Genomic DNA, 18,850 nt, shown 5'->3' on the forward strand with positions numbered 1-18,850 from the left:
TTTTATCATTCGTATTATTAACTCCCAGCTTCATTCTCCAAAGCAATTCCTATGTGTGTGTCGACACAGGCGGTTTACAGATATTAACAGCCAAATCAATACACACTAAAAAGAACTGGGAATAAAGGCATAAATCACTTTTGTTTTTGCAATGCTGGCTGACACACACACACACACAGCTGAGCTATTTCACTCTAAACATGCAACAATAAAAAGTGACTGCAGGGAGATGTCAATTACTTCATGCTGGTAAATAGGAAACTGTGAAAATAGAACATATTAATTTACTCTATGAATGCACACTCCAAAGATGGATATCACTATTTTCTGAATATAAGAACAAGTTTGTACCAGATTAACATGAAGCAGCTTTTCATTGAGCCCTTGCTTATTTACTGCATTCATTTCATTCAATGCTTCATAACATTTTTACAATAAGTTGTGACATCTGAAATACTTTGCAACAAAGGTAATTGCCTTACACATAATAGAACATAATCTTTTATTGCTGCATACTGCCAATTTTCTATCAGCATTTGTAGTATTGACCCACCCCCCCAGCTTCTACTCTCTTGTACATGTTACCTATGGATTATTTTAATATTTCCCTACCACAGCTAACTGTTCTGTTATTTGTTAAAAAATTGAAACAAATATCTACCAAAACCACTTCCATTGGATGAGTTCCTAATTTAATAGAGCCTGAGACATCAAAACTCAACTCCCACCGGATAAGGGCATTTTATTAGCATTTCAGCAATTGTTTTGTTACTGGACGGGAAAATAAGCTTGGTGCGAAAGATAGGCAAGGAGAAATGTTAAAATGTGTTCATTCCTGTCAGTATTTATGATGCAGTGTGCCCTCTGATGTCAAATTAAACCTCACTGATTAAATTAAAACAGAATTATTACACCTACAGATAAAAATCCTTTCCCTGAAGGTACCTAATGACTGGTTGGATGATTAACTCAACACAGCTGCTAGGGAGTAGCTTCTGAATTCATTCAATGGCTTTTTGTGAAATGACAAAGCAGGGTTGGCTCAGTGTCTAATGCACATAACTCGTTCATACTATAAGTACATGAACTCCGGCCCCAACAAGGCTCCAAATAAAATTTGCCCAAGAGGAAGGAGGGTGGAGCAGGGAGAATTTCAGTGCATCTTTACATTGTAATTCATGACTGCATCCTTGGGAATGATCATTTCAGTTGTGATGTCAGTGTGAAAACACTTCTTTTAATTTGTTGGCTCTCACCAAACAATGTTCCTTTTGTCATTTGTGTCCTTACATTATTCATGACGAACGAAACAGAGGGTCTCTAAATGCTACAATAGGAAACCTCATAAAATCTAGTTCAAGATTCGGTAGTTAAAAGGGCTGTGCAAAATGAAGTTAACTACAGAAACTTATAATGAATTTCCCCCACAAAATATACAGTCAATTCACTTTACACTATTTTCTGTGAAGCGCTTTGAGACATCTAGAAGACGTGATCAGGCGGTATATCAAATGCAAGGATTATTAGTATAATAGTTTCATCAAGATCTTTTTTCAAGACTTCAGATATGGATTTTCATTCAAAACAAGCACATGGACACTAAACACTCAGATGGATCTGGATTTTGCACTGAGAATTTCCACACTTCAGGTTATCCACTATCTTTCCCCACTCTCTCACCCCAAATTAAACCAGCTTTAGTAGGGACAGGCTCTACCCTCAGAGAGATGATCCTGGACAAGATGTCAATTATTGAATGTTTCAGAGATGTCGTCACTTATGTAAAAAGTCACAAATTGGCTGGATCGAGTGGGAAACAATATCAAGTTTAAAGTCTTACACAGCACCTTTAGAGCAAAGTTTTGAAAAACATAAGCATACAACTGACAACGTGATATTACCCTTGCACAAAATACCCAACTCCGCTCAATGGGCACATCAACATTTTCTTGAAGTGGCATCGAAACTCCCTCCTTCCATCCCTCCCAGTCTTTAAATCCCATTACAAAAATCTACCTTTGCACCTATGGTCATCCGCCCCTTCTCAATGCCAAAACAGTCACTGTGAAGCACTCAGGTATTATCCAATGTGAAAGGCTCCAGATAGGTGCAAGTTGATATTGTGCTATATCTAGACTGGGCCAGAAACTCAAACATTTTGAGAACATCTTAATTTGAACCCAATTCAGAACAGAATGTAAAAGTCACAGCCAGTGGCAGATTCACAGATCTGAGGTAAAGTTTGCAATCTTTGAGAATGTGTTTAATTAACACAAGGGAAACATTTGAATTGCCACAAACGTTTGGGTAGAAATCCCACCTGGATCAGGATTTGTCCTAACTATCTAGCATTTCAGAGAGCCCAGAATTTGGCAAATTCTTAATTCCAGCCTTAACTGTGAAGCTGGTTTTCTGGAAGTTTATTTTAAGTGCTACTGGAAAATGTCTCAAAAGTTCAGACTGACTTTAACAAATTGCCACATTCTGGATGCTCTGAAATGCTACATGAAGTAAATTTAGACCCAGGTGAAATTTCTTCCCATCAATTCCTTTATGTTTTCTGTAACATAATCAGTTTTGCAGCATACGTCTCCTCACACTAATTCTTCAAAATAAACCTTCCTGAAACCTATCATAACCACAATAAATGGTTAATATCTAAGTTCATTTATTGAGTGTGAAACTGTTTTACATGACAGCAACAATTTACATTGTGTCTTTCACATGTGAGGAGGACATCTCAAAGTGCTTCACACAACTCGGAACCCCAAGCTTGTGGGAGAGGGGAAGAGGCAGGAGAGGAAGATAACCGTCAAAAAGGTAGGTCGCCTGGTGGGTTTTGAATGCGGGGAGGGAGGGACAGTGTGGAGGGGCTACAGGATGGAGTTCCAGAGGGCAGAGATAGAACAGGCTAAAAACTTGCCCGCTGACCGTGAAGCAAATCAGACTGAAGAGCAGGGAATGGGAATACTTGTAAGATTTTAAGTTAAACAGATGTAGGAAGATTACAATTATCACTAGAACAGGCTCAACAAAACATCTTACTGAGCTAGTTGGAGCACAAGGGCTCACAGATTGTCAATAGAAAGTGATAGACACCACAACAGCAGTTTTTATCTTCAAGCATTCAGACCATGATGTTTCTAAGTCACAAACTAAAAGCATGGTTGATTTATGACTGAGAGCAACTTAGGTTCTCCCCTACCAGTGTTTTAGGAAGTAGGCTCTTTGTTTGACACAAGCCGTCAATGTCAGTAGTTTTTGTTGGGGAGGGGGGGAAAAAAAAGTATACATTCAACCCCAAATCTTCTAAGATTCAAATAAATTCTATTTAATAATAAGTATCTGGAACGTCTTGTTGTACCCTCAACTATCCTTTCTACCCCACATCCTTGCCATGACCTGCACTGCCTTCCCCCACCTCCGCAACATCGCTGAGCTCCGCCACTGTCTCACTCCGCAGGCTGCCAAGACCCTCATAAACACACTCATAACATCCAGGCTCGACTATGCAAACACCTTGCTTGTCGACCTCCCCAACTCCTTTCTCCATAGGCTGCAGATCATCCAGAACTCTGCAGCCCGTGTCCTCTCCCGCACCAGGCTCTGCGATCCTATCACCCCCATCCTCACCCGACTCCACTGGCTTCCCACCACACAGAGGATACAGTTCAATATCCTGGTCCTCATCTTCAAAGCCCTCCATGGCCTTGCTCCCTCCTGCCTCTGCAGCCTCTTAACTACGTACCAACCTGCCCGCTCCTTCAGCTCAGCGAGCTCCGGCCTGTTTCACAACCCCCGCCTCGCCCGCCCACATAGGCAGGTGGGCCTTCTGCCCCCACCCTCTGAAACTCCATCCCGCATTCCCTCCACCTCGCCCCCTCCCCTGCCCCATCTCAAGACCCTCCCCTTCGCCCGTGCCTTCGGCTACCCTCCTTTCCCCCCCTACCCTCCCCAATCCCAATCCCCAGCTCGGGTCCGAAACACTGATTGTCCAGCGCCTTAAGACATCCTCCCGACGTGAAAGGCCCTATACAATTTTGTTGTTATAAAAATGTGTAATATTTCAGATTGTGTTGCAAATCCTATTTTTGAGCATAATCATTTTTTCCAACTAAAAACAGTATTTCTAAAGCTGTGACAAACATGGGGTTTTCCAAAACCCATATCATTAATGATATGGCTTGTGATGTGTGTGACATGCATTACATGGACTATCTTGGATACATAATATGACTACAAAAAGCACATCTGCCTGAGATGTCAGAGGATTGGGTCCCTTGGGAAGTAGATTGATGAGCCCGAGGACCAATTAACTACACTCCACAACAATGGGGGTGGGGTGGTGGGGTGGGGGGGAGGGAGAGGAACGATTTCTGGATCATATGTTCCAGAAGGTGGTCAACCCTCAAATGCGAGCAAAATAGGGTAGAAAATATAGTGGAGAGCTAGTGGGAAGAGCAAGGATTTGACTAAGTAAGGATCGCCTTGTGTTTAAATGAATTATATAAAGGAACAAAACGAGTGATCTGGAAGCACTGGCAATCAGGAAGACATATCCAGGAACAACTGAAACTTGGCTCAAAAATAATATTGTCGGGGAATTAACCTTAAGGGTTTTTGACCATTTCAGAAAGTGCAGAGAGGGAAAGGTAGGGTGGTGGGGTGAATTAATTGTTGGGAAGGAAAAATATAGTATTTTTGGTTAGATGTAAAAAAAACAGGAAAGGAGGTGGCAAGGTAGCACTAAGAATACGCTTCAAAGAGGAGATTTTTGCTGCAAAATATCATACACCAGCTGAATGCTAGGGCCTCAATATTGATCACGGGGAATTTCAATTTCCCCAATATAAATTGAGATTTACATTACTGACAGCTCACATGTGACTGAATGTATTGAAGTTGTGTGGGATTTGTTGTCAAAAAACATGTGAGGAAACCAACCAGGAGAAATGCAAAAGGCTCTGCTTTGAACTATAAATGGGAGGCATCTAGAGTCCAGTGATCTCAATCGTATTGCTTTCTGAGTAGAAATTAGTGTGGAATATGAAGGAACAAATAAAGACTAAAATTCAAGGCAAATTGACTTTGAAGGTATGAATCTTTTAATATGGAAAGGGTTTTTTAAAAAAATGGAAAAGATATGGAGGAAAGAGGAGACACTTTAAAGTTAGTTTTTTGAAAATGCACAACAGGTTCATTCCCTTCCTCCCTCCCCAAAATAAAGTTAAGGGGCGGAAGAGAAAGACAATACCACCATGGCAAACCGGGATAGCATTAGGAAATGCACAAGTTGAAGGAGGTTTACACAGATAGGCTGAGAAATGCCAATATGTTGATGAGGGCATAAAAATGAGGAACATGGGTAAAGAATATAATAATAATAATAATAATCCTTGCATTTGATATAGCGCTTTTCACGTTGGGAGGACGTCCCAAAGCGCTTCACAGAACACACTGTAAAGTGAATTGACTGTATATTTGTGGGCGAACGCGGCAGCCAATTGCGCACAACAATGTCCACAAACAGTCGTAGATTGAAAATGACCAATTTAATTACTGTTTTTGGTTTTTTGGAGGGATTATTATTAGGAGTGTGGAGTAAGGAAACTTGCCCAAGGTTTCGCCCTGCCTGGAATTGAACTCAGATCTCTCGCTACTGAGCTACAGGACTCCACAATAAGTAGAAGGAACAGAGAACACAAAGCAAAAGGTAAGGGGAGATTTGGCTTTCTAAAACATGAAAAGATGTTTGAGGATAGTGATGGTGCTGAAATACCAAATTTCTTTTTGCAATAAGCTTCACAAATGAAGTGCGGGAGAAATGCCAGAGGTAGGAATACAGTTTGAAGGCGATTAACATCTTTAATATATTGAAGGAGGATGGATTAAAGAGGTGGCCAAAGTTCAAGATAGTTAAACCTCCTGTCATGTTCTTGGGTCCTGTTTCACCGTCCTAAAAGAAGTAGCTAAGGCCCCACATGGCTACTTTGCAGAGTTCATTGCAGTCGGGCAAATTCGAGAGAATTGGAAAATAGCAAATGTAACTTCCATCTTTAAAAGTGGAACTGGAAATGAACTGTCAAGCTCCAGACCAGCAAGCTTCAAATCAATTGAGGAAGTTACAGATCTGGTGGGTAAGAATAAAACAGTGAATGCTTTTTTACCAGGATTTTAGAGAGTGGAATAAGACACTTCCACTTGATAGACTACTGCATATGTTTCAGGCCCATGGGATAAAGGGCAATGCATTATATTAAACTGGATTAGCAAATGACTATTTGACAAAAACCAATGAGTGATAGTCATGGGGAGGTATCCAGCAAGGAGCCAGTTATTAGTGATGTGCCACAGGGCTTACTATTATTTGCGTTTTGTTATACATGATTTGGAAACTGGCATCCTTTGATTGTCATCTAAATTTTCAAGCGACAAAATATTTGGAGGAGGTGTAACAAAGAATCAATGTGTGGAATCTGGCAAAGTTGGGTAGGTGGGCCAGAAAGGAGGCAGATGTTGTTTGATACAGAAAAATGTAAAGTGATGGAATTCAACAAAAGAAAGGGTCATAGTGTATCATGTGTTCTGAATGGGTACCTGAACAGGAAAAAGACCTTGGGGTTTTGATACCAAAATCCTATCCTCAGTACAGTGTGCCCAAGTCGTTAAGAATGTGACCATTATGTTGCGATGTATGACTAAAGGGATGACATGCAAGTAAAGAGAAATTATTTTAGAATTGCACTGACTGATAGAAAGCAATGGGTAGCAGGCCTTGATATGGGCACCACTGTGTGTAATATTGGTCTCCCAGTCTCAAAATATGATGTTTAAAATAACAGAAGGAATGCAGCAAAAAAAATAACTTAATCCTAGGCTTTTCTTTAAAGGCTAAGGGGTTCTTGATTGAGATGTTTAAAATTTGAAGGGGTTTGATAACTTGTCACTACACTTCAGAGTGAAATCCTTTGAAGCGCATGGAGACGTTTCAATGTGATCAAGAGCTATACCAAGTGCAAGGATTATTATAATAATAATTTGGATTCAAGTAAGTTTATCTGTTGCATAGAAAACTTAAGAACAAGGGAACATAGCCTCAAATCAAGGACAATAAAAGCAAATGGAAACTACATGTTTTTAAAATGAGAATGTTTTTGAAAAGAAGAAATTAGGCAAATTAGGCATGGGGGAAAAGCACAGGTAGAGAAGCAAGGGACAATATAGGATTTCAAATAGGAACTAAAGTTACTAGAAATGTAAAAGGATTCAGAGTTATTAGAAGATGGGATAGATGTTGAAGGAATTATTGGGGGCATCAGATGGATAGAGCAGATGGACCAATGAACTTGGTCTGGTCCTAAGTGAAATAAGTGAAACTCTTATTGTGTTTTACTTGATCTTTTGATTGTGAAAGTGCACAATGTTTGTTGCACAAAATCCACGATAGCTCTGAAAGCTTGCTACACTGGACCTACAAGGAACAGATATTGCACGACACTCTATGACACTGATGCACTGAAAATGATTGAACACGTCCTGGAGTAAAGATTCAATAAAAAAAAACACTGTAAATGTTTCACTTAATGTTCAGTTGTCAATGGAACAACGGTAAATGCTCATCTGAGTGGAGGCTTCAAATACTATTATCTCTCCATATTGTAATTTGCAAAGTATTTCGAGAATATGTTCACCAAAAGAAAGTACTTTCTCAGGACTTTCTAGGTACCATTTAAAAATCGTGTTGGCACTGCCTCAAACGTTTCAACACTGAGCAAATGTAGGCAATAAAACATAACACGGCTCTGTTGTGCATCTTAAAAAACTGGAAATAGTATACAGACAACAGCCAGTCTGGCACTGATGCTGCAAATGTGAGCAAGCTTTGCTCCAGCAGAGTTAACAACTGTAAGCTATTATTGGCATTGGACAAAAGCATTGCAGATTTTGCCCGACCCCTCTAGGAGTCCGCAGTTCTCCCTTTTACTGAACTAAATGTGAACAATTAGCATCGAGGGTATAATTATCAAAGGCGGAGAGAAAAGGTCAAGGCTGCCTGTGCTGTCTGTGCGAGAAGAGGGAACTGGTTGTATTGATTACAGGTACAGCCACGTGAGTAACGTGAAACAATACACCTCTTCAGCAGCACAAAGGGACCAGTCTCCTTTTTTTTTAAAAAAAAGCAGAATACAAGAGAATTGGCAGAAAACACTGCGAGGGATTCGTGTGCAAATGGACTTGGATGGAGAACTGCAGGAGGAGGGGAGAGGGAGAGAGAGTGTGAAATAGAGGGGGGGGGGGAAAAAAACTTTCTCACACTAATTAGCCACTAATTAGACCAAGAGCCCCTCACCGTACAGCTTAAAGATAACGGAACAACTTGTTGCTTGGGAGACTTGGAAATGGTTTGGGGGAAAAGCACCCACAGCACCAATAGCAAAGGCAAAAAAAAAAAACCTCCAAAACCCATTTGGGAGAAGGGCAATATATATTGGGTGCTGACTGCCACTGTGACCTGCAGCAAAATTCAGTCCCACAGGAGCTGCAGGACAGGTGTGTCCAGCTGAGGCTCGTTTCCCTTACCCACACCATCAGTCACATCGCAACACAGTTTTGAAAACTTTTTAAGTTGGCAAAACAAAATTGTTCGACTGCTTGAAACTCCACCTGCACAACTCCCAGGCAATGTCCTGGTTTTCACATGATTCCCAGGAACCCAAATAGTGGTGGTTCTGCAGCCAGGGGGTGGGTGGGTGGGTGGGTGGGGAAGTTGACTTGTTATTGTTTAATTGGCATTAAAAAGGAGGAAAATTCCCCCTTTTATTTTATTTTATTTTATTTTATTTTGCTCAGGTTTTCATCAGTTCACATTTGCTAACGAATGGGGAGTGAGTGAGAGAGAGTGAGTGAGTGAGTGAGAGAAAGAGAAAAACTCTTGGACAATTTCTTTTTTTTTTTTCGTGAATGAACACTGACAAAAGGACCCATTTTTTAAAAACACACACACACACACACACAAGAGACGAAAGAAAAAGAAACGATGCAACTCACTGTTCGGAGTGAATTGCTCAGTTTTTTTTCATTGCCTTGCAAAATAATCCACTTTGCAAATTCGTCTCAGAAAGTCTCATTCATGGACAGTCGCTGTTCGGATGCGAGTGAGTGCTGTAAAATATTTGCAAAAATCTCTCCCGACTCTAAATTATGGTTTTCCACCCCAAAAAAAAAATAGCCAGTTCTCAGGTCTTGGGAGCCCAGTGATGCTGCTGTCAGCCCCTTGTCCTTCAGTGCTTTTGCATCGATTTCATTAGCAGAATAAGACACACAACAATTATGTCACTTGGAATATAGTTTCTCCTAATTTTTTTTTAAAAAAAGCAAACCAAAATAGGCACAATTGACTCATACAAAAAGAAGGCGAAATAGCTCAGAATGATCTCTGCAGTTACAAGAAACAGTGCAATATTGTACAATTCAATCAGCCTTTACACCAGAGGCATCAGAAGTAGGTTAAAATGAGAACAAGATAAAGTAAATAAATGTGTTCACCTTGTTGTAGCTGTAGTATCCCAAGCATTGGGAAAGGTCCAGGTTAGAAGGATCTCCGGGAATAGTGTTGCCCGGAGCAGCTGGATAGAAACGTACATCCATTTTCTTTTATATAATAATAACAACAACAGCCTCTCAGTTAATGAACCACTCTTTTTTAAGTATTAAGTTTTTTTTTCCTACACCCACTTAGCCTTAACTCGGTTGAGGGTGAGCAATGCGCAGGTGTAACCCTGGGGATTGGGTTATAAAGTGGTTTAAATCCCTGGTTTAGAGAAAGTACAGGTACATGTATTTCCTGTGTTCCTTTAGGTCTGTGTTTAACTACCCAGGGCTGAGCTGCAGTGTTTGCCCAGGCATTCAATAGCAGCTGCTGTACACAAAGAGGCCACACGACCAGCACTGATAAGCTGCTGCTTCCCAGCTTTACCTACTGCAGACTCTGATTTGGGTGCTGATAAGGACTGGGAACAGCAATTGGGTTCCTTTTAGTGTACTAGAGAGAGAGAGAGAGAGAGTCCAGTCTGTCTTTTTTTTCTCTCTCTCTCTTTCTTTCTCTCTTTCTTTCCTTTCCTCTTACTCGTCAACCAGTACTTTTCAACAGTCCATGTCAACTCAGGCAAGCACTGCCCAGCTGGACTGGCAAGATTAAAAAAAAAAGCTGTCCTTGTAGAATTTACAGCCAGGGGTTACTAACAGGAGAGCAAGTCTTCCACCCAACGGTCACAGCTTGTAGTCTAAAGCGCTGAAGAGCTCAGAAGCTGCTACTGGCAGCTCTCCCTGAGAATAATGAATAAGTAAAAGCCTCTGAAAGGCAGCACAGAAAGCTTCAATAATGAGCCACTCCCAGTAATGCTCACCACTCCCACCCCAGCAGCTGCCACTACACATACACACTCACTCACACACAGGCTCAGTGCACACCTACTACAGATTACTTTTTTATCAATCCGTAATAAACCTGTACACTTCTGCACGGATGGGGTTTCGCTATTCTTCACGTCCTCCTTAAGAGTTCGGCTGGTTTCCAGTTTAGACCAATCGAAATTAAATTTATCACGGCTTCTTTAATAAAGTAATGAAATGTACACAGTCACGCAGAGATAATAAACACGTACACTAATAATGAACCACATCCACAGCATTTTTATCGAGGATCAATGTGAACAGGCTTTATACATTCACAGAATAAACAGATCCTGTTGATTCACGGCACCTTACCATCAGGGTTAATCCCCAAGCACTCACAAACCCCAGCGTATGAGTATGTACAAGCAAACTGTGAACATCTAGTGAAAACAATCAATTAAAATCAGTTTATTGCTAAATTAAATGAAATAAAGTGCGACTCCAGACTGCAGCCATATTAACCCTGTGAAATGGTATCTATCTCAAGAATGTTACCCAACCAACCACCCAGATGCAGATATAATAATAATCCTTGCATTTGGTATAGCACCTTATCACATCTTCGAGATGTCTCAAAGCGCTTCACAGAATATACTGTAAAGTGAATTGACTGTATATTTGTGGGCAAAACAGATCCTAACATTTCTCTCTCCAAAAAACAGGGGTGATTGATCAAATGTAATCCTTGTTATTGATTGCTTTGACTGCGTTTGGTTATTTTCAGAAAACGCCTTTACATTTTGGATAAAAAAATTCAGATATCGGACTGAATGTACAGGACTTAGTTTGCAATCTCAATCTTTCCCCAATTTGGAAAGGGAAGCTGGATCCTGGCCAGAATAACTATATAAGCTTTCCTTGGAATTCCAACCACCTGTACCGTTAGGTTAATATTCCAAGTAAGATGCATGTAATTAAGGATAAGGAAATGAAAATAAATGGCTCTCTTCATTACACATTACAAAGAAGTCTTGCAAAATGAATTCAATGTAGCTTTGACCCCCACAGCCCCCAGGGAGGAATCACCTCATGCCTCTGAACATGTCTCACAAAAGCCAAGACATCAAACTATTATGTGCAATTTGCATCTATATTGGATGTGAAAAAAATAGCCACTTACACAATGCACAGAGAATCACAATTAAAAACCTTGCAACAGATTCGCTTTTCTTTACATGAACAAGCAATCATTAGCGAGCACCCTTGACTGTTTAAATATGTGACAAGCCCTCTCTTTCTCCCTCCCTACCCTCCCCACTCCACCACCCTTCCAGTGTGCTCGCCTGAAATGGAGAAATACTTAGAAAATTACTTTTAAAAATTACATTTAAGTATTGTCTGCATCAAAACTGGGCGGCAAACTTTCAATTCGGGATTGTAAAGTGAGTTAAACCAGTAGAGTTGTAGATTATTGCTTCCGGAAGCAAAAGCATTTATCTTCTCGGAGTCTTCAATTCCAGCATGATGGCAGGGTCAGCCTGGCTCATTTGGTAGCACTCTCGCCTAAGAATCAGAAGGTAGCGAGTTCAAGCCCCACATCGGTCTTTGGAACTTGTGTTGTCTAAACTGACACTCAAATGCAGTACTGGGAGTGTGTTGCATTGTTCGAGGGGCTGTCCTTCAGATGAGATGTTAAACCAAGACCTGTCTGCCTGTTCAGGTGGATGTTATAGATCCCATGGCACCATTTTAAAAGAAAAGGGAGTTTCTCCAGGTGTCCTGTCAACAATCCCCCAAAATAAAAATTGGTTATTCACTTCATTGCTGTTGGTGCGATATTGATGTGCACAAGTTGGCTGGCATTTTCACCCACGAAAACATACAGTCACTATACTTTACAGTAAATCTTGTGAAGTGCTTTGAGTCATCCTACCGATGTGAAAGGGGCTATACCAAATGTAATTATTATTGACACAATTCCGTCAAGCACAAGTGGCGCAATTGCATGTCTTTTTCGATCTTAAATTACCTTTTTCCATCTACTTTGCTGCTACACCGTTGAAGGAATTTTGTTGAAATACGTTTCATGGGAGCTTCGATGATATAATGAGCCAAATGAACCCATTCCCTATACCCCTCATTTTAAGGTAGTGAATTCCCATTCACTGCTCTCTTTTTAATTAAATGGAATATTATTTTATTCTACATAGTAAATCTATCGTATCTTTTCCAATTCCAAAATTACATTGACTTACCATTTTCTTCATCCTCCTAACTCACAGCCAGCATTTTGGAACAGGAGCACCTTTAAAAAAAAAGGGTTATATTTTTAAAATGCTTGAAATGAAAGATTTGTTTCCAGGCAATCAAGCAGTTTTTATTTGGAAAACCAACAAGGTTGATGCAGTTTCGAGCCTCAAAGCTTGGAAATGAGTTCTGGGCATCTGAACAACTGATCTGGCAATGTAGCTCAGCAACCTGGTTTGCTTTCTTTATTTCTACTTTGCAAACACTATTTGGGCGCCAAACATTATCAACACAGCAAAGAAACAAATGAAGAAGATAGAAATAATACATAAAAATGGAAAAGAAGACTTAAGCATGGTGATGGGTTTCCACATGTATCAAGACACCCGATTGACCAAAAAAAAACAATGAATAACACTAACATAGGCAGCCAGGAAGTGTGATATGTAAGTGTACCTAATGTCAATGGTCCAGAACATACAGTTTGGTTTCCCATTGGGCTCCTAATCTCAGCCTGACTGCTGGCTGAGGCAGAGTTATGAAGGTGAAGCAAGGTGTTTCTCCAGAGGTCAAGAAAAACTTGTACAGAGATTCATTCCATGTCATCTCCATGCCCCTTGGTGGCAGGTTACACAAAGCCTCGGAGTCAGTTGCGGAATGCCCTTTCGGTCGGTAAAATGGTATGTGGGGCGGTGGAGGTAAAGGATTTTAAGGTGGGAATAGAAAATATTGTATCAAATGAAAAAAATAAAATAAAAACTGAGGAAAAACACTTTATAAAGTGAAAAGATGAAGAATAAATGAAACTGTAATGTAAGGAGGATTGCTGGATAGGCTCCCAATTCTTTTCCTCAAAAATCTAATCAAGAGCAAGAGACAGTGGCGAAGAAGAGAGAAAATTGAAAAATCAAAGACTAATAGAACAAAGAGAACACAGGACACAGGCAGATTCATAGAAAAAAAATTATACCAGAAGGAAAAAATAAAGCCAGAGAGACACAAGGACATTAAAATGTGATTCACAGTGGTTTTTTTCAAAAAAACAAAAAATCTCAAGAGCTGTTGATAATGGAAAATTAAATAAATCTTTGTTTAAAAAAATAACCCCACCCAATTGAAAACATGCACCCTTGGGGGTGCAAGTTTTCAACTGGGTGGGGTCAGTATTTTTGAATGCACCATACTGCTATCATTCTTTCCTGAACAGACCTTCAGGGAAAATATTTCCAGGACTGACGGGTAATGGAAGATCTGGTGTGGAGGGTGCCGCAGGTTATATATAATTTGCTGTTCGAAAATTGGCTGTTGCATTTGTCTGCAAATACACAGTCACTGCACTTTGCAGTAAATCCTGTCAAGCACTTTGAGGCGTCTCAACGACGTGATACGGCGCTATATCAAATGTAAGGATTATTATACAATAAAATTATTATCTAATTGCTCGGTGTAGAAGTTCCTCTCCTTTACCTTTACCTTTACATGCACACTTCCCCAGTGGCTTGGTACATTTACCCAGTGAGAAGCTGACCACCGACATTGGGAAGCTTTCAGGTTTGGAGCCCAGTCGGTGGTAATTTAGTGGAATCCCAAATCGGAGGAGCAGTGAGTGCAAAAAACAATTGACCTCAGCAATGCAGATTATGGAGGAGTAAAAAAATAATCATCTTGAAAGAAATAGCTGCGGAAAGTTGCATGTGCATAGATAGATGTGTTGTTAATTCTGAAACCAACCTATCTGCACTGTCCCCTCAGTGTGAGTCACCCAGACTGACTCAGGACAGAATAGTCCGGGACAGAATAGTCCATCGAGACTCACTGTCTTGCAGACACCAAGACAGAAACCAAATGGCAGCAGATGCAGGTAGAACCATGCTTTAAGTCTAAACAAAAAATGGAATCAAAAATATCTTCAGAAAACTGGGAAGGGGATAGGGATGAAACTCCAATAATGAAATGCTATACTATAGATCTGTACACTGATATCAATCAGTACTCTGAGTTACCGTCTGCCATATAAATGCAAGTTGTTTTTGTTGCAAGTGAGGCTAAATGCACATGATCCACAGAAAAGCCAAAAACAAATTATTTGACTGGAAGAGGACTGTAACATAACACCCAGGTGAGTCTTTGTAGAATCAATTAGAGTAAATGCATCCCAGAAATCTTCCAACTAACAATTCCATTGGAGTTAATGAAAGAAAATAACCCATTGTGACTAAATTACCCACTGAAACCTCCTATTGAACTTGTCGAACAAGACTAAAGTCTGGACTAGGTTTGCTCATTCCAGTGTTTGTACTGATACGTTTGCACAGAATAGTGAAACACTCAAAATATGTATTTATTCTTTTTATATAAGCAGGTCAATGATTGCTCATTGATTATTCTCCAGCTAATTCCAAAGCCATTTAGCAATTTCTAGCTGGCTCTCATCTCCCCACCTGTTGGAAGAGATTTTTCAAAGCATGACTACATCAAACACGAAAGCTGTTTTTCTGAGATTCATTAAGACCACTTGACAGTCCGACTAATAGTCTCTCCCCCTTCCCGCAGCAGATGCAATCCCAGAGTGCTATACATTTCCCCTGACCACTACCATGGCAACAAACAAACATCCAATCAATGCACCGCACACACCATGTCACGACAGTACTCCGCACAACACAAACAGTGTGTTAAATATAAAACTCCAGCACAGATGCAGAACACATAATTAATGAGCTGGATGCGGTTTCAGCCAAACAAATAGCGACTGAAAGAAGTCCCTCAAATGTGACAAACAAAGACTCCGGCTGCACTTTGCTACAATTGCTGGCAGCAACTGCAAGACCTGAGCTCCCATCAATGTGATAGAAGCAGCAATAAAAAATGAGGCCAAATACAATATAAATGTCATCAATGACAGGGAAAATAGATCACAACAGCTGGGGGAGGAACGAGCACATCAGGCCTTCGAGCACCTACAAGACACGTGGAGATGTCGCAGGAAAAGGGGTCTGCCAATTCTTTCAAGGCTTTGCAACGAAACATAAATTAAGTTCCTATTCCACTGCAACAAATTTGTTGCATTTTTTAAAAGAAAACGATTCAACCTCACCATCACTCTGCTCACAACCCCGAACATGTGAATGCACTGCACTGCACTGCACTGGCAAAGCACCCACCAGCAAAGCTATTGTTAAATACATTAAGTTATAGGGTAATTCAATAGATCACAAGTTTGCGACAGTGAGCCACAGAGTCCGAGCAAGAGAAGAGGGAGGAACGTAATGGGAAGTGTATCGGAGGAAGGTAGGACATCAGAAAAGTAATGCAATAGGTCACGAATTGTGATACAGAGCGTGTGCGAGAGAAAAGATGTCTAATAATGTGAGAGTGAGCAAGTGGCAAAGTTCAAGCATGAAAAAAGGGTGTTTGTGTGCAACAGAGAGCACATGCCAAAATCAGAGAGCAGGTTAAATTCAAGGCATAAGTTTACCAGTAATGTGACAGGGTTACCATCAGTAAAATATTCCCCGAGGTAGCAAAAAACATTGCCCACTTTATTCCCAAGTTCCTGTTCGCACACGTCTCCCCACATGAACATTCTTAAGAAATTCCAGATTTCCAAATTTTCAAAGATTAAATACGTCCACTAACGTGAACCACAAACCTGTCATTTTTGTCCATGGTTGAAAGGTGCTGCAGCGTATAAATGTAAATTGTTGTTCTAGTAGCATTAGTAATCAGACATGTTAAATCCTCAAAGCGTGTTCCAGCCACTAAATCTGTCATCTCATGATGGGATATTTTTCAACGTACTCAAGTGTATTTTTGCTGCTGGACAAAAACACATAACAGAGCCAACCAATTATGCTGTCAGGTAAAGATTAATTTATGGAAAAATAATAATTACATTCAATTAGTTATTGTGTTCCAGAGCATTGCGGAGCAATTTAGAGTGTGTGGCTTAACCCTGTTTTGACAAGAGCTCAAATAGAAGTTTAGAAATCGAAAAGAAAAAAGTATTTTCCATTTGACCAGACTATTACCCAACCAAGGCTATTATTCATTCCCATGCACTGTTGTTTTCTTTTTCCTCTTCCCCCATTTGTCTGTAATAGATTCCTTTTCTAAATAGAGACTAATATGTATCAGTGACGGAAAGCAGCTTGGATAAAATATTTAAAAATATCCCTCAAACTATTTATTTGTGCCTTAGACATTCAAGCGTGCAGGTTTCAATTCTCCGCCAACGAGAAAGCACAAAGTTTGCCTGAAAGCAAAATGCATTCCACACAACTATAACAAACAGGTTTATCTATCAAGAGGATAGTCACAACATTGCAGAAGAAAATTGGTGACCAAAATCCCTTTGAAAAGTTTCTTGTGTGCTAATACACATTGAGGTCTCAGAGAATTTGACATTACTGCAAGCTGTTGGCCCAAATCAGGTTCACTTGTTATATAAAGTAACACAGCCAACAGGGTAGTAATAATAATACTAACAATCTTTCCATTTGATATTACTCCTTATCACATTGTCAAGACATTTCAAATCACTTCACAATAGTTACTATAAAGTATAGTGACTGTTATTTATAGATGAATGCACAAACCAATTTGGGGGATTGTTGGGCAGGACTCCGGGAGAAACTCCCTTCTCTTTTTGGGTCGTGCCATGGGATTTAACATTCTTTAATATTCAACCTGAACATTCAGATTGGACCTTGGCTTAATGTCTCATTCAGAGGACAGGATAACAACTGTCACCTGAACAAATGAGAAACTAAAAACTTTCCCTGATAATCTTGGTTGGAGTCTTATCTACAGGACTTTGTCCCTTAAATGTTTCAAGATAAGTTAGGATTTTGGGGGGGATGGGTTAAACGATCGTCCTGTTATCACCAGGCGTTCACTGTAAAGTCATGGGAGATAATTTTCTCTCACATTTCCACTGGCAGATTAGCTGCCATGTCCCTTTCATTTCTAATCAATTTTATTTGCAAACCCCTTCAAGACATTAATTTACACAGGGGCACGATGTAACTGCAAGCTTTAACATTAATATAAGTATCTCCTCCTCCTGTTGTAAAAATGGCAGCAATCACAATGGATAATACCTGCAGCAGAAATGGAACAATGTAGCATCCAAATAAATTTGGAATGGCTTACACTGAACACTTAACAGTTCGAGAAGTTATTGAGCTTATCACGGTTACAGATCTAGTGCGCGGTGCATTTTGGAAACAGAAGGAGAGTTTTATGTGGCAGCACATTCTGATGTGTGCCTTGGAGCATTAAATGGACTGGAAATGAGATTGCAATGTATGCTAATGATGCACGCGCCACAATAAAGAGATGGTGTCTGCTCGGAGCCCTTTAGAATACAACACAAGTGCCAAAAGTCTGATTCAAGCAGTTGTGAAAGTGAGAGATCAAGGGATGAAAGGCACACTTCAGTGATTTTGAATTGGAATTTATTGGCGAATTGTTTGAAAGTAAAGAATTGTTTGGCACAGCAAATAAATGGTCCAAATGCAGGGTGACTTCAAGAATCTGGTTCACATCACAATTGTCCAGAATTGAAGGAACCACAATGCCCATCCAGCGAAGGGTTCATATTATTGTGGTGCTCAGGTACTACCAAATGTATTTCTATTATTTTTCCCCAACAATTCTCTTCTTTCCTTTTCTTATGATGGTGCTGACGTATGTGGGGAGAAGGTGCATTTCAAAAGGATCCACTTATCAAAAGGATCCACTAACCTCATCCAAATAGTCATTCTTCAAATGGGAGCATAAGAAAGTGAGTGCTTATCATTAGGGCAGCACATCCAAACCCAATCCTGTCCTCATCCGACTTATGCACTTTCCAGGAGTGGGTCATTGAATAAAGATCAGAAGCAGGAATGTTAGATGCTCTTCAGCCTCCACTTAGCCCACGTTGATTTCATCACCAATTGTAAGATCTCTACCATCTTAGGACAGATCAGGAATAGAATCTGCAATCTTAAGGTCTGTATGGCGTAGTACCTTTAGCCATGAGTGGGCCATTAGGGAACCATTGTTTTAAAATCTTTTTTAAGACTCATCCCTTGCCCCAACCACACTCAAGAGAGGAATATGGACAATCCACATCGCACAAATAAAATGCTTCAAAAAATAAATGTGCAATTTCCCGCAGTTAGATGTGAATTGCCTTCTTGTTGTCTCTTCAGCAGCATAA

General features: G+C 40.2%; 1 protein-coding gene across 1 annotated transcript in view; it reads right to left on the minus strand.

Moving 5' to 3' along the window:
• tox3 (TOX high mobility group box family member 3) overlaps window positions 1-10,385 on the minus strand; it is a 63,666-nt gene extending 53,281 nt beyond the window's left edge. The window contains exon 1 of the mRNA XM_007889447.2: window positions 9,547-10,385. Coding sequence (XP_007887638.1) covers window positions 9,547-9,648 — 102 coding nt within the window. The 5' untranslated portion in view covers window positions 9,649-10,385. The remainder of the gene's footprint in view (window positions 1-9,546) is intronic.
• Window positions 10,386-18,850: the final 8,465 nt, after the last annotated feature.

Source organism: Callorhinchus milii, unplaced genomic scaffold (assembly GCF_018977255.1).
Source record: "Callorhinchus milii isolate IMCB2004 unplaced genomic scaffold, IMCB_Cmil_1.0 Scaffold14, whole genome shotgun sequence".
Taxonomy (NCBI): domain Eukaryota; kingdom Metazoa; phylum Chordata; class Chondrichthyes; order Chimaeriformes; family Callorhinchidae; genus Callorhinchus; species Callorhinchus milii.